Source organism: Barbus barbus (assembly GCF_936440315.1).
Source record: "Barbus barbus genome assembly, chromosome: 21".
In the NCBI taxonomy this organism is placed as follows: domain Eukaryota; kingdom Metazoa; phylum Chordata; class Actinopteri; order Cypriniformes; family Cyprinidae; genus Barbus; species Barbus barbus.
In genome coordinates, this window is record NC_136749.1 from 19,824,726 (window position 1) to 19,844,868 (window position 20,143).

The window sequence follows — 20,143 nt, forward strand, 5'->3', positions numbered from 1 at the left end:
TGTGATAGTAGTGTGTCCAATGTAAGAGTCAAGTTAATCTTACAAATTAATTAGTAAAATCTACATCAATAGTTTAAACCTATGTAACGACTGAAATTTGTTAAAACAATAGCATTATCAGTAGGCTGATGTCATATAAATAGACAAAATAAATCTTTTTGATTTAAACATTTCTCGCATTTTTTAAGATGCCGCCTGCTGTGTGTGTCCTATGTGTTATCTGTTCTTGTCCTGTTTTCATCACTGCTCGTGCACCGAGTGAGCTCGCTTCGCGTGTATGAGCGCGAGTTCCTGCTGAGTCTTAGAAAGTCGGATGTTGTGGCTTCTAGTTGGCACTCAGGTGGCCATAAGACATGCGATCCCCCGTACATGGCGTGTGCCGTGGAGGACTGGTGCGGGCTCATATATTGTTTCCAATACCGAAGGAGACGGGGCAAGCGAGGAGGAGTACTGGTGAGACTGAGGACCGCACGTGCGTGTGACGTCGCTGCAGGTCTCGCCAGACATGCAAGCTCAGTGGTGGATGACCTCGACTCCGCGTTCCAGGGTCTATCACCGCGATTCTGGGATGTAAGGTACTCTGCGCTGGTTGCGGTTGTTCCCCCTTGTCGGGAAGTGTCATCGGGATTTAAAATTATTCGACGGCATTCAAAGAAGAGGGGGGTTACTTCTAATATCCTTCGTTCTTTGGAATATATGCCTCTAATTTATCGAAATGAGGCTTCTGTCGATTTGTCTGTGAAGATGGCTTTGATAAATATCAGGTCTATTACTAATAAAACATTTTTAATTAATGATCTGATTTCTTCACATGGCCTGGACTTTCTTTAGCTTAATGAGGGTGATCGGGACTCTCTTGCTGAAGCCTCTTCTTGTGACTTTTTTTCTCTGAACTCTCCAAGGACTGGGGGTCGGGGTGGGGGTGTTGCTACTATTTTTAGGAGTTGTTTTAAATGTAAGCCTGTTTTTGAGGTAATGTTTGGGAGTTTCGAAGTGCAAGTTTTTAAAGTGGATTTGACTTGGCCTGTGATTTTTGCACTTGTATACAAGACCTCCAAAATATAACAAGGATTTTATTTGGGAATTCTCAGAATTTGTATCTTCTATGATGACGTGCTGTGATAGCCTTGTCATCCTAGGTGACTTTAATATTCAATTAAAATTCAATTAACCTTAGTCAGTAGTAGTGGGTTGTACTCACGTACAAGGCCATACACTGGACTTGGTTTTATCTTGGGGTATTCTGGTGTGTGAGCTGGCTGTAGAAAACATTGGGCTTTTAGATCATTATTTTTATTACTTTTAACATGTTTTTTTTCTATGATCACTCGAAGCAGTGAGTCAGCAGGTCGTTGTGTAAAGCCCGTTAACACTTTGACAGCCTCTGAGTTTTCAGAAGCTTTTAAATCCCAAATGCATTTGTGTGACACAGTTTTGTCCCCATTATGCTCTGATTTAGATATTTTGGTAGATAGTATTAACTCAGAGTGTAGTGGTATTCTGGACTCCATAGCCCCTTTTAAAAAGGTGAAATCTAAAATGGTTTACAGCCCTGGCTTCATGCAGAGAGCCGGTTACTTAGGCTAAAATGGAGACAGGCAGAGAGGAGATGGAAAAGTGACAAGCTCCAAGTCAAGACTCAGGGACTGTTTGCATACCTACCAACAGTTTGTTAAATCTGCCAAGGCACATTATTTTTCAGCTCTAATCTCACAGAATCATCATTGTCCGAGAGTGCTATTTCACACAATAAATACAGTCCTGAATACTGTAGGTTCAGTTGCTTTTGATAGTTCTGAAAAAGCCTGTGAAAGTTTTGCACAATTTTTTGTGGATAAGATCAGGACTGTTAGAGCCAATATCTCAATCTCTGCTTCAAATCCTGTTGGACTCCTAGCTCGGCCTGACTCCTGCATTTTTGCTCAGTTTTCTATGTTTGAGCCCGTTTCTCTGTCTGAGTTGTTAGTAGTTGTTCAACATCTTAAGCCATCTTATTGTTCGTTAGATGTTATTCCACCTCGTTTATTAACTAAGATTTGGGATGTGGTGGGTTCTATGATCCTGTCCATAATAAATCAGAGTCTTTCAAAGAGTGTTGTTCCTTCATATTTTAAACATGCCTTGGTGCAGCCTCTTTTGAAAAAGCCCACTCTGGATTCTTCAGTGCTAAACAATTACAGACCGATTTCTAAACTGCTTTTCTTGGCTAAGTTATTGGAGAAGGTGGTTCTTAATCCACTTTCTCCATTTTTAAATGGAAACAAAATTTTTGATAAATTTCAGTCTGGTTTCAGGTCTCAACATAGCACTGAAACTGCCCTTCTCAAAATGTCAAATGATTTGTTGTTTGAGGGGGTTGTTTTAAATTGATTCTCATCCTATCTACATGGAAGATCCTTTGCGGTGGAGCTCGGAAGCTTTATATCATTGTCACAGTTTATTTCCTCGGGGGTTCCTCAGGGATCATGTCTTGGTCCTGTGTTGTTTTCTCTATATATGCTTCCTTTGGGTATAATTTGTCAAAAATTTTATGTGGCTTATCATTGTTATGCTGATGACATCCAGCTGTATCTGCCCCTAAGATGTAACAATGATTCCAATTTTTCTACTTTGTTTGAGTGTTTGGATGAAATAAGGGTGTGGATGGCTTCTAGTATCCTGCAGCTCAATGAGTCCAAATCGGAAGTGGTGATTTTTGGCCCCCCAAAATTAGCCAAACAGCTTTCTGTACATCTTGGCCCCTTAGCCAATAATATCAACACGCAAGTAAGAAATCTTGGTGTAACCTTTGACTCGGAGTTGAAGTTTGATAGACAAGTCAGTGCTGTTGTTAAAGGAAGCTTCTATCAATTGCGTATTATTGCCAAATTGAAGAGAATTCTGTCTTTTGAGGACATGGAAACTGTGATTCATTCTTTTATTTCATCCAGGTTGGATTATTGCAACTCGCTATATTTAGGGTTGTGTAAGAATCTGCTCTCACGGGTGCAGCTAGTACAATAGTCTCCCATTGCACATTAGATCTTGTGACTCATTAGACTGCTTTAAATCAATGTTGAAAACATACCTTTACTCTGTGAAATACAGTTGCCCCTAGCTGTGGGGACATTGTTCAGTGATGGATATTGTTGTCTTGTGTCTGTTCTTGATTAATTTTTTATATGTAAAGCACTTTGGTCAACTGGTGTTGTTTTTAAATGTGCTAAATAAATAAATGTTGATCTGATTTGATTTGATTTTTGATAAATCTAAACCACATCGTAATCTCTTCATTCCATGCTTTATCAGGATGATATCAGGATCAGGATGATTCAATCAGTTCTTTTTCTGCCAAACACTGAGTTCTCCTCAATCTTTACTTGATTCTGGCAGGTTCTTTATCAGTTGGAGCAAACTTCGGGCTTTTAAGCCACCATTTGAATTTGCTCCTTCTCCTTGTTGGTCCCCCTAGGGGACACTTCTGCCCCTGCCAGGGTTAGATACATGCCTGGTGTGATCTCTGGATATTCCGTCTTTCAACAATGTTAAGGGAACATCGAAACCATGTATCTCGCTTTGTCACTCGGTCCAGATTAGTGGAGTAAACCATCTGTGGTATTGTTATGTGTATGTTCCTGCTTAGTTCCTGTTTGCCCTTATTTGTTTTTTTTCCTGTTCTCATTATTAGTTTATCACCTTCAGTCTATTCACCTGATTTAATCAATTATCTTGTTTACTCCTTTCATTTAAGCCCGGTGTCTAGTGTCCGCTGTTATGTGTCATTTTATGTGCTCCGTGTCTCCTACGTTTCCTGTGTTCCAGCTATTGTATCATTTAAAGACTGTTTTGTTGAAGAATACCTCATATCCTCATTCCCTTGCTCCAGCTGGAACCCATATCATTCAGTCAATATCATTTATTATTTATCTGATTTCTTTCTTTTCCCCTATGTATATCACGTCTGAGTCATATACAGTGAATTTCAATTCAGCTCAGTTATCTTCTTGTTTAAATGTATATCACTATCATGAAATAATTTCTTAAGCATGACCCTTTTATTTAGACTTTTCACCCATTAATATCAGTTTTCTGTGAAACACTCAGCCCACATGTAGCATGTTAACAAACACAATGTATTTCATACATTTGACACAGAATCAGTTTGATGAAGTCCATCATGACATCCTGAAAGGGAAAAAAAGTTAAGTCCCATGTTTTACCCTGCGCAGGTGTGGCACTTTTCTTTCTACCACAAAAATATCCCAGGCCAGGATAGTTAGCCAAATTAATCCACAGCCATTATTTCTCAGGCATAATCTATTTTGTGTGCCCACTTTGAAAATCCTGCGGTCATAAACCCCAAATTTATTATTTTGTCCAAAATTATAATATTAAACCCCAACTAGCTGAGCTGTCAAACCACCTCTCAAAATGCTTGCCACGGATGCGAAATACGCAAAAAAACCCGATCCGATTTTTTTGTTTTGTTTTGTGACGAACAAAAATTTTCGGAGGCAGTGTAAATGTTATTGACATAATGTGAGGTCGTATTTATTTTTCAACGTGCAAAAATTTCGGACTCCGTGTGCAATGACCTTAAAGGTGGGGTATGTAATTTTTCAAAAGTCAGGGCCGAGTACCAAAACAAACTTGTAGCCAATCAGCAGTAAGGGGCATGGCTACTCATGATGTGGAGGAGAAAGTGTTCAATGAACAGCCGAGCCGAGCGACAGAAAGATGGAGATGTCGGATAAAGAACAAAAGAGGAAAACATCTGCGGAACGATAAGGCAAGAAGTAGGACCTGTTTAAATATCGGACCAGCTTTCCAGCGCTGGAGAGAACTCGAGCGGAAGACTTGCAATCGGACGCCGAGGTTGCTTTGGTTCTTGTCGATAGGTTAGTAACACCGTGTCTACACCGGACGCAGCGCACCGCAACATCTAAAGTCTGCCTACACTGGATGCGATAAAGCGACCGTTGAAAATCATTTGAAATTTGTGTCAGCACATCATAAATAGAACACGGCAGCAGTTTTCTGTTGGGGATTTGTCGCACCACGCAGCATCCAGTGTAGACGACATCACTGACGCTCACGTCTGGTGTAGACACGGTGTAACATTGGTTTTGCTTTGTTTCACAGAACTAATCGTTGCCTGGGTTGCGTAGGCTATGTATGTATGGGGCGGAGTTATCAAAATAAGGGCGAGACCCTTTTGGGGTAGGGGCGTGTTTGTTTTAGTGATTTCAAATACCAACATTGGCTTCCAGAAATCGCTTACCCCACCTTTAAGTACTGTAATCCTACTGAGTGTGTACAGTATGTACATTCACTGCTCTTCAGTTGGCATGTTTGGGCCCAAAAAGAATTCATCTGTCTTTTATCAGATTTACCAACTGTTATAACATCTTTAGTACTTTCCTTTCAGGAAGACAAAGCTAGGTTGCAAAGCAGTTGGAGAGTTAATTTTTTGACTGCATCAATAATACTTTAGCACGTATTTGGCTATATTCCCCAATATAGCGAAAAATATATTCAAATAAAATTTAAATATTTAAATACAGATTTAAAATCATAACAAGAAATAGTTTAATAGCTGTACTGGTTTTGAAAACAAATGTTTGCATTGCTATGACAGGAAACACTGGCATAATACAGTGCCTTGGAAAAAACAGTTAATCTTAAAAACAAACAAACAAACAACAACAACAACAAAATGTATAAACCCAAATAGGAAATAAAACAGTTATCGAATAAGCATGTGTCCTATTCTGTGTGTAAACTCCTGAAACATTGGCATCTCATTTTAGAGTAGTCAATGCAATTTATGAAAGAAGTCAATTAAATCTGTGTGTGTGTGTGTGTGTGTGTGTGTGTGTGTGTGTGAAAAAATTCAGATGTAACCCCCTTTGTAATCATTTGCATTTTTTAAAGTAACTAAATTAATTGCACATTTTTTCTCAGTAACTGTAACTAATTACAGTTACATTTATTTTGTAATTAAATGACGTAATTCCGTTACATGTAACTAGTTACTCCCATATAATGTGTGAGATACTGCAAGAGACGAGAAGAACGAGAGCAAAGAAGGTCAAATGCTTCTGCCAAGCCAATGTTTCACGAAAACAACAAAAATTGGAATGCAAAAAGCATTGCGTGAACGACCCCTATAAGGCATGCTGTTTGTTTTATTGGGATATCCATATCATATTCTCACATCACAGATTTGATTTGGGATCAAATAGCTTGCACAAACGCTAAAAGAGCTATAGCCTTGGACATCAGTATCATGTAAGTATCATCATATTTATGAAGTTTTAAATCACTTAAGAGATTTTAGGTTTTAAATGTAAATATTGTTTAATTTGTGCAAATATCTGTTTTGATTAATGTATGTGAATACTCTATAGATTCTCTTGGTCAATATCTGAATGTAGACACTGACATATGATGTATAACAAATTTTTGGTCTCTCAGATGGTTTCAATCACAGCAGTTGTGCAGCTTTTGAATATAAGCTGGTCCTTCATAGGGGCTTCAACTTAATATCTCCTGAGGTGGTGGATCAAATTCATAACTTTGAGATTCGAGACTCAGATGTCTTTGTCATTGCTTACCCCAAATCAGGTAAGACAGAGAACATAGCAGCCACATGCTACTGCTAGAAGTGCAATAATCTATATGCAAAAACCATACAGAATCTTTATACATATGTAACATGCTTTTGGCTGAGAAAATTGTACTGATCACTCAACTGTATGCTATAAACTTTATCTCAGTTAGACATCTATTGTCCAGTTTTCAATGGGAGTCTGCCTACCTGCCTTAACCATAGTGTGTGCGTACATTTCACAAACATGGTGAGATCGCTTTTATCAAGGTGCCACTGCATCTATGGCTTCAGTGAAATAATCAAGTCTTACCAATGGATTGAATACTTATGACCGCTGCTTTCTCTTTCAGTCTCCTTAAAAGTCTTCAGTCTATTGCAAATGTTTACATGATCTCTTTACTCTTCTTAATGACTAATAGGTCATCTATGTGGCCAGAAATCCAAAGGATGTTTTGGTGTCTTCCATTTTTGCAAATATGCTGGAGACCCCTAAAGACTTTGAGAAATTTTTTGAGAAATTCATGGAAGGAAATGGTAAACAAAATGTTTTCTTTTAATCTAAGTGGCAATTTCAATCAAATCAGCTGTTTGATCAACAACCCTTAACGAAAATCATCTGTTTTGGTTTTTGGGAATTGCTGGTTTGAGCATGTCAAGAACTGGTGCTCCCACAAAGATGAGATGAACTTCTTGTACATTACATATGAGGAGATGATCAAGGTTTGACTTCTTTGCTTGTTTTTAAATAAGATAAACTGTACACTACCGTCTAAAAGTTTGGGATCGGTAAGCTTAAAAAAAAAAAATACAATTATTCGTTTAAATACTTCATATTCGGCAAAGATTCCTGAAAACATATCATGCAGTTGTCACAAAAATACTAGCATCACAACTGTTTGTTTATTTAACTGATAATAAGAAATATTTCTGGAGCACCAAAACAGAGTATTAGAATGATTTCTGAAGGATCATGTGACACTGAAAACTGGAGTAATGGCTGCTGATGATTCAGAAGTTTTCATCAGAGGAATAAATTACATTTTATTAGAAAACAGATATTTTTAATTGTAATGTTTTTATTGTTTTATTTATTTTAAGTTTTATAAGTCTTAAATTCATAGCCATGACATCAAATGTAGGGTGCACTGCAATATATTAATATTTTCCTCCATGTTTTTTGTTTTCCCATACAAAAATTTACTTGAGACGGAAAAAGTAGATATTAAGTTTCGTATTCTGAGGAATTGAAAACTAAAACTAAAACCAATAAAAATATTTTCATTACTTGAAATAAAATAAATAATTATGATATTATCATTTATTTTCATTTGGTTTACTTTGATGTACCTCATTTCCAACAATGATGAGACCTGAATACTGAATACACTGAATACATGTAAGAATTACGTTTTAAACATGTCAATGATATGAAGTTACATTTTCAGAATACAGTCACTAATCTCTTCCATTGAGTAATTTGAATGTTTTTAACTTGTTGGATTTAGTTATTGACTAGATATCTAGATAAATAACCTCACTGTTAAACTCTAAACAGGAACAATTGGCGATTGGAAGAACTACTTCACTGTGGCACAGAATGAGAGATTTGACAAAGTGTACCAACAGAAGATGAAAAACGTTCCTCTTTCTTTCATCTGGGACATGAGTGATCTCGTCACACCATGATTTATTCAGTCTCATCATGTGGTTTGAAATCAGAAGGGTTAAAAAAACAAAAAAACAACCTTGACCCTTCTGAGCCGTAATATTTACAGGATTAAGTACAAGCAAATATCTCACTTGTTTCCTGAATTGTATACATTTAAAGTTCAAGGCAGCTTAAGACACAGATACTCTTCTGGAACACCGTGTTTTGCAGTTACCATTCAAAAAGAAGAGTATTTGTATAAAAATATTAGGTAACACTTTATTTTAGGGTCTCTTAACTAGTTGCTAATTAGCATGCATATTAATGGAATATTAGTAGTAATTAAGCACATATTAATGCCTTATTCTACATCCCTAATCCTACCCAATACCTAAACTTAACACCTACCTTACTATTAATAAACAGCAAATTAGTGAGGGAAACGTCATAGTTAATAAGTGTTCCCTCTTCTAAAGTGTTACCAAGTATTAAATTCTAAATCCGTTGCTTGTGCTTTTTGTTAGTGAAATACACAGCTGTTTCAAGCAAAATGAAATGAATCCCAAACATTTAAATATTGATACATATAAATTAAATGTTAATCAGAAACTCTGAAGTACAATAATTTGATTTATCAGATTTCTTTTTTCTCTTTTAAGCGTTCGTTTAATATGCTAAACTTTTATTTTTATTTTACTGTATATAGACAAAGACAGTGAATGATTGGAGTTAAACTTAGTTTGTAATGTAATGTAAATCTTGTGTAAATGAAGCCATTCAGCAGAATAAGAGGATGTTTTTAATAGTAATAATTGTGACAAATCACACTGGGTTTGACAGTTATTGTAAAATATGCTGCAACAAAAATGGTAGTGACTGAAAAAGTTTGTGTTTAGAACCGGTGAGCTGAAGTCCTGCTCCATGAGGCTGCTACGGAGGATGTTGGCATCTAAATCATTCGTGTCAGGTTGAGAGTTAACACAATTCAGTCCTCATCACTGCCTAAATCCAGTGGGTTGAAATCAGGGTCATCCTCCTCCAAGTCCAAATCATCCATGTCTTGAAACAGTGACTCGTCTACTTCTACACTATTTCCAACTAGAAGAAAAGAGCAAGGACAATCGAGTTTAAGTTGGCAAAAAAGCAAATGGCATCCTATATAACTTGGACACACAACAACAAAAATTTACAGTGCTTACCGTCTTCCAAGAACTGGATATCTGATGTGTCAAGATTATGGTCTCTCTCAAAGAGCTGTTTTCCTGTAATATAAAAAAATTCAATAAACGGAACATAAGAATAGGTGGTTTATATGCTATTTTTAATACGTTTTCAACTCACCTGTGAGTTTTCCCTTTCCTGCCTGCTCATCTTCTTTCTGCGTTTTCTTATTTAGCTCTGCCATTTCTTGTTCAAATTTTGCTTTCCATGATAAAAAGTTCTCAATTGTGACCACAGTGCCTTGGAATGCACGCTGAGAAAAACAAAACAAAAAGAACATGTTTTATTTTAATATAAATGATAGCTATATAACTGATAACAAATCTAATATTTAAAGCAACATTCTATAAAGTGTACAATAGCAACATCTGCGTACAGGTGGGTGGGTCTGTTTCAACCCAAGTGGTCAACCTTTTGTTAGTCTTCATGGCCCCCTTCTGGTAGAAGCTGTAATTACACCTTTAGCACAATCATTTTTTGCCTTCACTGACAACCAGTCTTTGTTTATTGTGGCTAAACAAACTTTTGGATTGTTGTGATGTTTTTATCAGCTTTTTGAACTCTCATTCTGACGGCACCCATTCACTTGGTGAGCAAGTGATGTAATGACAAATTTCTCCAAATCTGTTCTTACAAAGAAACAACATCTACATCTTGGATGGCCTGAGGCGCGGAGTAGATTTTGAGCAATTTTTTTCATTTTGGGGTGAACTATTCCTTTACATTTAGAAGATATGCTCAAAACAAACCTTCTCAGCTTCTTCTGCCTCACTTTCTTTTCTTATCTTTTCTTCTTCTCTTCTGTTCTTAATATGGTCAATTATTTCATTAAGTTTCTCCTGCACAGCTGTCACCAATGTGAATATCATAACCATTCCCAGGTTTTCTTCAGCCTACAAAAGAAAGAGGTTATTAGAAAAGACTAAAGGACAGTAAAAAAAAATCCCCAACATCAGTATGTGCACTTTATCAAATGCTAATGTGTTTTTGCTGTGCAAAATGTAATGTGTGCAGACCTGTTGTTTTAAAATTGTTAGAATGTCCTCTGTGTCCGACTCTTCCAGGTTCTCCTGTGAGTAGATCTCCCACAGAGGGGGTTCGTCTGGATAGTTCTCCACATATGTAAACTTAAGAGTCACCTCCACCGCTACAACAGACAGAAATCAGTAATGTTGGGATTTTGAAGTTGCTGCTTTGAGCTACAATTTAACCTTAAAAGTAAAGCCTGCTTATGTATCATATTCGATACACACACATTTCTAGGGCATCTCAGTTATCATCTTATCTCGGTTACTATTTTTCTTTTGTTCTCTGATTGATAGTTTACCCCTTTTTTTAGCAAAGTAAAAGCTGTTTTAGTATTGAAAAAATATCCACCCTTTGCGGCACTCGTCTTTTTGCTCTAAAATCTGTGAAAACTGATTTTTATTAAGTATAAGTAAAAATAACTCATACTAAAATGTTTAATTCATGATAAACATTTACTGGACCGAAGCATAGATTAATTTTAACATGTTTTTTCTAAAACAATGTATAGATAATTAGAGTACATCAGGAACGGTTATCTCTCAATCAACATTTTACTGTATTGAATTATACATTTTGCCCACCACAATAAAAACTACAGGGCTTTGATCATAAAACTAAGCATTATCAAGAGATTTAGGCCTGGTTTCACAGACAGGGCTTAGATTAAGCCAGGATTAGGCCTATAGTTCAATTAGGACATTTGAGTAATTTTTAGAAACATGCCTTATTAAAAACATTACTGGTGTGCATCTTGAGACAAACCAAAGGCACTGCTATATTTAAAGATCAATCAATGCAAGTTTCAGTTGAAACAGCTCAGATTTACATTTTAGTCCGGGACTAGGTTTAAGCCTTGTCTGTGAAACCGAGGGTTATAGTGACAAGTGATATTTATATGCATTTTATGTAAGCAGTCTGTTGCAGTTACAATATATCAGAATTTCATCTTACTTTCTGGCCGCGAAATTACATATTTTTGCTCAGTTTGGGCAGTGTTTTTTTCCTCCTCCGTAATCTTCTACATTATACTGTATGAGCCATAAATGCCTGACATAATCAAATATGACAGTTCACAGGGTTAATATAGTAAAACATACTGCAATATATTCCGTGCACAGACACAGATAGTAAAGCATATGAACTTACTCTCTTCATTTTCTCCCGCATCAGAAGTAACTGTGATGGTGAAGCTTGTGGGCTCCTCGGAAAGCACTGCATGAATGAAAATATTGTTAGGAAAGAAACAAACCGATTAAACATGCAGAGCTCACTATTATTCGTCACTTCCCACAGCCTGGAAGTAAACAGGTAATTATGGGTGACCACAGACTGAACCAGTACTTCCACAGCTATAAAGAATGATATCACAGAGATGACCGAGTCGCTCGTATGTTTAACTAACTTTGTTTCATAAAAAGCTAGTCAGCTAACAAACAGCGTGGCGAATTTATAAGCATAAAACATAAACTTTGCAGTCAAACTTACCTGTAAATGAGTCTGGGTAAATGGACTCTATTGCTTCTAGTTCATTCCTCTGCTCCTCACCGTAGTCTGTCATTTTAAGTCACAAATGTCCATAGATTAGGGCCTGCATGGAAGAAACGTGCGCTAAGGCCCGGCTGGCATCGATGCTATCTGCGATCATCAGTACTGTCTGAGCTTGGTTTGGGAGGGGTGAGTAACACCCCGATTTTACTTGCTCTGCTATACATTAGTACCATTGTAGTAATTCATGCTGTCACACTCTTGAATCCATTACAAAAAAAAAACTGTATATAAAATAAACAATGTATAAAAATAAACGTGTGAAAAGGCTTGATTCTGGCATGGATTATATAGCCTGGCGGTCCAGCCACTTTCCCCTAAACTGCCTTTCCACAATCAAAGCAAGTTTATTTTTTATGTAATATAAGTGAGTTAAAACATGTAATTATATAATTTTTAAATCCCAACCTCCGGAAATCAATTTATAATCCGTGTCTTTTATTATTACTCATTTATCTGTAGTTTTGTTGATCTATTTAGCTGCACAAACCTTTTCACAGAATGAATTGGGATTTATGAATTAATCAGACACTGGTTGTAGAGTAGTTTTATTTATTGTGCATTTATTGATTATACAGGCAAGAACAAACATATAGGGCTTTCCTTATTCTGGATATGGCTTTGACTTATCAAGCCTGTTGAAACATCTTAGACCAGTTTGGACCAGTTTAAATTCACTTAATACACTTTAGCTTTAGGTAGTAGCTACTGGCACAGGCTGTTGTTACAGTTAGATCAACTTGACCACTGCCATCATGGTAAGGCTTGGAGGAGGCTGAGCTTACAAACATACCTTATACCGTTAACCAGCGATACATTTTAATTGGCCATTTACCAGCTGAACAAACTAGGATGGTCTAGGCTGCCTTTTTCAGCAGGGTAGAAGAGGGTACATTTTCTGTATTTTTGAGAAAGCCTAAAAAATATACATTCATAATATAAATGCAAATATTAAAATATATTATACAAAAACAAATACAAGAAGTATTAGCATTCAGTACAAAACTGCAAAACATTATATATATATATATAGTTTAACAGGTTATATGTACATGCATGACTTTCACATACAAGCATCACATTTCGTTTATTTGTCTGTTACATGTAAATCAAAACAGGTAGATGGACTGTGTGCTTGTAACTGTAGTTCCTATTACAGTTCCTCACTGTCATTTATAGTTCTGTTTAGTGAACGATTCATTAATATTCCGGGTGCTAACCCACAACTGTAATTGTATTGTAACAGCTTTTGTTAGTACAATTTTTAGTTTAAAAGTTTATTTAGGTTGTTTTTTGCCATTGCCTGTGCCGGTTACACTTTATTTTAAGGTGTGCTTGTTACAGTGTAAATACACACACATGCATGTAAATAATTAAGAAACATATGTTGTTTTATATATTAAATATATGTGTATATATAATATAAATTATATGAATATAAAAATGCGTGTAAATATTTTCTAAATATATACTGTATGTGTGTGTATATATGCATAATAAATGTACACAGTACATAAACATATATTATGTAAACAAAAACTTATTTTGGATGCGATTAATCGCTTGACAGCACTGGTAATTATACATATAAGTACTGAGTAATATTAATTAAATACATGTGAGTAGGATGAGACTTTGGTTTAGGGTTAATTGCATAATTTATTGTTATTATAATAGTAAGTACATGTAACGTGTAATAAGGACACCTTAAAATAAAGTGTTAACCCTGTGCCTTTGTTTTTAAAGGAAAGGACCTTGAGCCAAGTCTCAGGTCAGCCGCTATATCTCTGCAAGACTGTGGGTATGACTCAATTTTAATGTCACTATTAGGTTATATTTTGTTACTTCTAAGCAATATTTTGCACACTCAACTGTAACTTTAAACTTACATTGAACAACACAGTTTAATATGCATTAATGTTTTTGGTAATTTTTTCACTTAACCTAAGTATATTTACTTCTCTTTCACAACAGTGCAGGAAATGCATACATGCCAGAAACCACCACCTTACTATGTGTAATATTTGAACATTCTGTAGTAATTGGTCCTATGCTTTTTTTGAATAGAAACTTGTTTTGATCACGAGACCCTATTCAGAGTTTATCTGTGGGTCAAAACTACTGAAGAAATTAGTGTTCGGGACTCTGATTGTCGGTTTCCTGTTTGTCAAATGTTCAGCTTAAAACCAGCAGAGGAAATAAGCATTGCGGTTTACACGTTTTTTTATTTTGTTGTTTGACACATGTACAATGCGACCTTATTGTAGATTTTAATCAATATTGTGCTTGACAGTTACTTATCAGTACCAAGGTCTTTTGAGATTATCATGCATAACAGTGTATTAAACACACTGCCTTTTTTATATGTGGGGTGGTGATGGCGCAGTGGATAAGACGCATGCCTTTGGTGTGAGAGACCCGGGTTCGAATCCACTGTGAGACACCAATGTGTCCCTGAGCAAGACACTTAACCCCTAGTTGCTCCAGAGGCGTGCGACCTCTGACATATATAGCAATTGTAAGTCGCTTTGGATAAAAGCGTCAGCTAAATGAATAAATGTAAATGTAAATGTGTAAATAAGGATATGGTGAAAAAGATTTTCAAATGTAGAGAGGCATAAACAAGCTACCGATTCTAAGAGTGCACAAGGCTTGAATGACAAATGCCCTGAGTGTTTTTTTTTTTCCTTTTAAATCCTGGAATACAACATTCAAGCAGTATGAAACTGAATGTTGTTTTGGAAAGCATCAAACAAGTCTGTCAACGTCTCTTTATAGAGCCTGAGATCTGTGTTGGTTTACTGATATAAAAGTGTAAAACTGTAAGTATTTGCCTTTTGAATAGTGCAATGACCACTTGCTTAATGGATCAAAAAAATGTCCAAAAACACTTTCAATACAGATTGTAGCTACCAAACAAAAAATTTATTCTATCTTGATTCACAGTGGCTTTTTGTCTTCAAGGTCATATTCTGGGCACTTCTTTTTCTAATTCCAGTTACCAGTCCATGCAGTGTTCTATGTCATCTGGATGCCATCTTGCCCCTCTAGAACAGGACGCTTCTCAGGGCTGTAGTCCCGATCTGCACGCTCCACGTATCTCTGCAGCGTGCTGTAGTACTGTTCGCTTTGTTTAAAAGTGTATATTGTAGAGATCTCCTCCCAGGCCTTGTGATTTGGAAAGGGAAATGGTTCGGGATTTTTGTTGTCAAAGAAACTCTTGAGATTTCTCTCTGACAGTTTGTTGGCATAATCTTCTGCAAACACCTCAAAATTGAGCTTTTCCTTCTTCATGTAGATCTTCCGGAAAGTTAACTGAAGGTAGCTTACTTGAGAGCGACAGTTCTTAAAGCAAGTTCCAATTAGGGCTACTGTTGCTGATATGATAATGATGGACCAGCCAAGGATCTGCGAACATAGATCAATCAGTTGAATGCTATAAGATAGAATAATTTATAGGTTAATAAGTTAATTAATAAGTTATTATAGCAAATTATTATTATCAAAATTTAGCAGGCAAAAATGTCAATTGTGAATATTTTCGTGAAGCATGAAGCACAACTAACACAGAAATCACTTTCAAACTGCTTTCTGTTGGTCAGCACAGTGAATTTTGTGACCAGTTTGAATCTTTTTGTGAAATTTGCCGGGGGGAAATCTTTTGCCATACGGTCATATTCACCCATACTCGGCTAAATTTTGCATGAAAAATCCAGTCATTCCAATAGGAATCCACACAATCAGGAATTTTGCATGAGGAGAAAAGGTTCCCCATGCAGATTTAGCTTATGTTCAAGTTGGTCATGCAAATGTGCCGTGCTGACCAACAGAAAGCTGCTTGATTTGATTTCTCACAACTTAGAACTCGCAAAACTGTAAAATGGAGTTTTTGTCTACAAATGTTTTTTTTTCTCTGAAAGATGTTCATTAGCTGCACAATCAGTACATTGTTGAACACCTGTACAGTCAATTGAACACTGTACCTCTTTCCCTCACAGCTTTGTTTTTATTCCTGTCAATATGGCGCTACCCTGATTACAGTCTATATTACAGTCTGATTTTTATTCCTCAAACCAGTTTTTCGGCCATATCAATCACAGTGATGAATGCCTACACCAAACACTAACCCCTACCCCTAATCCTAACCCTGGGTGTTGCTGGGTGGGATTTTTCGCTGAACTGGTATGGGGAAAAAAATTGCATGGTCTATAGACACTGGACCAATTTTTGCACACAAACTTTTACAAAAATGTATCTGTGATTGCCTCTTCGTGTAAAATTCCCAGTCACATTGACTGCATTTCGCTTGCGAAAATTTGCCAAACAGTGTGACCTCATCTTTAAACGTTCTGCTTAGAAAAATTTAGTCCACTACGTACAAAACTATCAGCCTAGCAACATGACAAACATTGCACCAACATTACAGTAATAAAATCCTCTCTGGTCATTTTCATTACAACACAAAATGGCGACAGTTGCGATTGACACAAGAGTTTGAATCTGTGGTGTTTTATGAAAAATAGTGCCTGATGAATGGACTGATATACAATTACCATGGCCGATTACAAAATATCAGTCTGCTAGTACTGCAATTTACCAATTTTGCGACTGACCAAATATTCCAGAAAAAAATAAAATAAAATTTAATTAAATATATATATATATGTATAAGATTTATTTTTACAGTAACAGTCTGTGCTTACCTGTGACTGGGCTCTTAACATCAACAGCAGTTCCATATTTTCATTCGGAGGCAGCTGAGACTTGCCGCAGGGCACTCGGGGGAGCTCGTCCTGGCATGTACGTGTCTTGTTTTTGCAGAAAATTTGCACCACCACATTTTCATCAAGGCCACTAACAGCACACTCATAAAAAGTTCCATTTAACAGTGCTACACTAAGCCACATGACAGGGGCAATGAAGGCTCCAGATAGCACTTTTATAAACACCTGCAAGCATCCCATAAAGTTACCTCTGGGGCAGAGTTTGAGAGGGTGGAGACAACACCCAGTATATAACCGCCAAAGACGTGTGCTAACAAAGAGTCCAATCGTCAGCAAGACAACAGCAGGGCTGATCAGAAAAGTTAATCCATAGGCAAAATTCTGTCTATGGTTGCACGGACACTGGAAAGACACCATGGAGAAAATTCGTTCACTACCTATTGTCAAAATAGCCATGAAGCTGTAGCCAATAGTGGTCTTCTGGTTGGTGAGGAATTTTAGCACAGTCTTAAATGAATCCATAGCTGGTACAGACATGGCTGCAACACTCCAAAAAAGCTGCTGAACGGAAAGAGATGATCTCTGCTATGGCACTCCCTTTTCTCACTCTCTTATTTTCACTTTGTTTTCCACACTTCCTTTATCTCCTCCTTTTCTGTCCTGGCTTCCCCACAGTTGATCAAATCCCTCCCCTGCCCATCCTTTTCCCCCTCCCATTCAGTGAAAGACCGTGAACAAAAACAGCCCATCAGGTTCTGCCAGAAGTCACAACAGACTGCAGATGTATATGGACACATTTACACATCATGCAACAGCAGTCAAAGAATTAAAATCCCAACAATGCAATTGTCAGCCGAGCTTTGTAACAGACAGTGTGCTTTTTATTATTGGATTGCCAGAATCTGGAGGTTGCTAGCGATGGAATTTGGAAATCTAGAGGCTGGAACAGCAGATTAGTGCGTGTTTGGGCAAACAAAGAAGTGTATTGCAACATAATGCTTTACATTAGGTAAAAAGGAAGTGATTCATTCTGGTTCTGTATGAGGAGACACTATCTGTTCTGCTCTAGCGCCCACTGTTGTGCTCTGCACTTCTCCCATAAAGACTTAACCTTAACGCTAACCGCAAATGGTAGAACTTAATGAATATTGATTTTTTTTTTGTGAGCTTTTAGCAGTGTAATTTTCAAATGATACATGATTACTTCATGAAAAAGCATCAAAGTTCTGCCTGTTGAAATATGAGATCACTAATCATCATGTGCATGATGCAAGTTGAAGTGACACCAAAAGTCTAGCATCATAATGTAACTCTTTGTTTGTACAGTCCTTTAGAAATGGTCAGGGCACAGCTGTTGAACTAATGAATGAGGAAAACAACTGACAATTCTTAAAAATTCTACTTGCCATAAGCAACGTTTTTTTATTGTCCATATAAAAAATATATTGAAGGACAAAAATTTTATTAAACAACAAAAACCCAGTAATGTTAAAAAGTAGTATTCAAAAGAAAAGCTAAAATGGCAGTATTAGAAGAACAGTGAACTGACACTGTAAAAGGCTCAGAAAATAAAGAAGCAAGTACAGCTCTGTTTATGCCCATAATAACAGGGTAAAGCATGAAAAGCTGTCAATTAGACAGCGCCTAAAGGACCAGTTTGCCTTCATCCACAAATGCAAGTGCTGCTGGGTTTGAAAAATCATTTTCAGACCTCACTGAAGACCTTACTACTGGATTTTCAAGGTCCTCACAAGTGCACACATGCTTGTGCAGGATGCTGTAGTATTTGTCCATGCTTCGGAACTTGTAGAAGGAGGAGATCTTCTCCCAGGCCTGTCTGGGCGGACTCTTCATAGGAATGGGTTTGGTTAAATCAAAGAAACTTATTGTGTTTCTCTTTGCAAGATTTTCGGCATGCTGAGCTGTATAGTTGTCCAAAAACTCACTCTCCTTCTGAGTGTACATCCTCCAAAACTTCAGCTGCATGTAACTGATTGGAGAATAGCATCTAGCCGTGCATGTGAGCAGAAAGATGAACGTCATCACAGAACCTATCAGGATCCAACCAAGTACCTAGAAGTATTTTCCAAAATTATTCAAATATTAAGAGACATATTTGTTGAAAAATAAAACTGAGATGTGTTGAAGCAGATATCACTATAGATTTTTTAAAGATGATTTTAGAGGACCTTATGAATGCAAACAACAAGGACATTTAGGCTTCTGCCTGTAAACGCCACTCCTAAGAAATGTGCATAGAGAAATGTGAACGAGAAAATTTCCTTTATTAATATATTTAAAAATATTTATTCTGGTAGACCTAAAGATTTTTGTTTATGACCATGAATTATGGACCACAACAAGTTCTAAGTAATCTAAATTCTGCAAACCCAGGTGTCACTGCCAATGTCTGTCCGAGTCTTAGATTTGAGATCTAAGTGAAATGACTTGGACTCAGACAAAAACAATAATTAGACCCATGCCATGTCTCTTTAACAGAGTTTTCTGCTCAGTGCTCACCTGCGACTCAGCGCGTATGATGGACAGCACAGCCACTCTCTCACTCTTCGGAATTGCGGTTCCATCACAAGGGAACTGCTCCAACTCTGTCCGACAGTGAGGAAACTTATCGTTGCAAAGGTGACGTCTAAAAAGTGTAATGTTGGCGCCAGTCATTGAGCACTCGAAATACACCCCTCTGAGTAGAGCCACTGCGATCCAGCTGAGAGGAGCCACCATCGCAGTCGTGGTGATTTGAAGAAAAACACACCAAAAGCCAATCGCGTAATTAAAGCGACATAGCTTCGATTTCCTTAGGCACAGACCCGTGAACAATTTCCATGTTTTACTGCTCAACATGTAACTCAAGATGAGCAGTGCAAGCGCGGGTACGAGGAAGCAGACGTTGCCATAAACGAAATTCCAATCATTGCAAGGACATTGAAAAGCAAAGACCGAGAAGATGTGCTCGCTGCCAGCAGATATAAGAGCAATCAGTCCGAATCCTAAATTGGTCTGCTGTTTCTGAGTGAAGCTAAGCAAAGGTTTGAACTTATCCATGCCTGTTAACTGACGACCGTAAGCTCTTTGTTCTTTAACAACAGCCCATGAAATGAAATGACAGTCAGTTCCGTTATGAGACAGAGTGAGTGTCACCTTCAGGCGGGCGCGCAATAAAAGCATACAAAGTGTTGGACTTCATTTAAGGGAAAACGGGTTAATGTTGGATTTCCAGCTGTAATGGGAAACTGACTTTATGAAACATCAATAAACTAAAAACACAATGCAAGTGTTATTAAATCTACACACCAATTTAGTTGAAAGGCATTGCAAGCGAATGTGGCACAGTATGCAAAACACTTCATGCTTTCAATGACGTGTGAT

The 20,143-nt window shown here is 37.1% G+C and overlaps 4 protein-coding genes across 5 annotated transcripts; 1 reads left to right on the forward strand and 3 right to left on the reverse strand.

Annotated features, from left to right (window-relative positions):
- Positions 1–353: 353 nt before the first annotated feature.
- On the forward strand, positions 354–8,278 carry LOC306887823 (amine sulfotransferase-like; the record flags this gene model as incomplete). The annotated part of the gene is made up of 5 exons (XM_079445828.1): positions 354–453; positions 6,457–6,606; positions 7,233–7,312; positions 7,369–7,378; positions 8,148–8,278. 5 exons carry the CDS (start codon positions 354–356, stop codon positions 8,276–8,278), a joined length of 471 nt encoding a protein of 156 aa, XP_079301954.1.
- LOC306887330 (RWD domain-containing protein 1-like) lies at positions 8,245–12,142 on the reverse strand. 2 transcript variants are annotated; one of them, XM_079444983.1, is made up of 8 exons: positions 11,976–12,139; positions 11,637–11,702; positions 11,442–11,537; positions 10,478–10,608; positions 10,211–10,354; positions 9,582–9,714; positions 9,440–9,502; positions 8,897–9,338 (listed from the first exon to the last, which is right to left on the reverse strand). In XM_079444983.1, exons 5-8 carry the CDS (start codon positions 10,334–10,336, stop codon positions 9,226–9,228), a joined length of 435 nt encoding a protein of 144 aa, XP_079301109.1. In that variant the 5' UTR covers positions 10,337–10,354; positions 10,478–10,608; positions 11,442–11,537; positions 11,637–11,702; positions 11,976–12,139; the 3' UTR covers positions 8,897–9,225. The 2 variants fall into 2 exon arrangements, with proteins under 2 accessions (XP_079301108.1, XP_079301109.1); XM_079444982.1 differs by lacking the exon at positions 11,442–11,537 and having other exon boundaries at positions 8,245–9,338; positions 11,976–12,142.
- A 1,535-nt stretch (positions 12,143–13,677) lies between these two features.
- LOC306887080 (calcium homeostasis modulator protein 5-like) lies at positions 13,678–17,387 on the reverse strand. Its single transcript, XM_079444563.1, has 2 exons — positions 16,739–17,387; positions 13,678–15,443 (listed from the first exon to the last, which is right to left on the reverse strand). Exons 1-2 carry the CDS (start codon positions 17,294–17,296, stop codon positions 15,054–15,056), a joined length of 948 nt encoding a protein of 315 aa, XP_079300689.1. The 5' UTR covers positions 17,297–17,387; the 3' UTR covers positions 13,678–15,053.
- A 763-nt stretch (positions 17,388–18,150) lies between these two features.
- calhm6 (calcium homeostasis modulator family member 6) lies at positions 18,151–19,882 on the reverse strand. Its single transcript, XM_079445470.1, has 2 exons — positions 19,280–19,882; positions 18,151–18,832 (listed from the first exon to the last, which is right to left on the reverse strand). Exons 1-2 carry the CDS (start codon positions 19,817–19,819, stop codon positions 18,404–18,406), a joined length of 969 nt encoding a protein of 322 aa, XP_079301596.1. The 5' UTR covers positions 19,820–19,882; the 3' UTR covers positions 18,151–18,403.
- Positions 19,883–20,143: the final 261 nt, after the last annotated feature.

What these genes read in the sequence shown, in the direction of transcription:
- LOC306887330 (XM_079444982.1), bottom strand. Translation starts at nt 12,048, where the DNA reads ATGACAGACTACGGTGAGGAGCAGAGGAATGAACTAGAAGCAATAGAG. An exon ending in TGCGGGAGAAAATGAAGAGA is followed by an intron (nt 10,609 to 11,636) that starts GTAAGTTCATAT and finishes TGTCTGTTGTAG; the next exon opens with CGGTGGAGGTGACTCTTAAG. An exon ending in AGGCAGAAGAAGCTGAGAAG is followed by an intron (nt 9,715 to 10,210) that starts GTTTGTTTTGAG and finishes TGTTTTTCTCAG; the next exon opens with CGTGCATTCCAAGGCACTGT.
- LOC306887080 (XM_079444563.1), bottom strand. Translation starts at nt 17,296, where the DNA reads ATGTCTGTACCAGCTATGGATTCATTTAAGACTGTGCTAAAATTCCTC. An exon ending in TGTTAAGAGCCCAGTCACAG is followed by an intron (nt 15,444 to 16,738) that starts GTAAGCACAGAC and finishes CTATGTTCGCAG; the next exon opens with ATCCTTGGCTGGTCCATCAT.
- calhm6 (XM_079445470.1), bottom strand. Translation starts at nt 19,819, where the DNA reads ATGGATAAGTTCAAACCTTTGCTTAGCTTCACTCAGAAACAGCAGACC. An exon ending in TCATACGCGCTGAGTCGCAG is followed by an intron (nt 18,833 to 19,279) that starts GTGAGCACTGAG and finishes AAATACTTCTAG; the next exon opens with GTACTTGGTTGGATCCTGAT.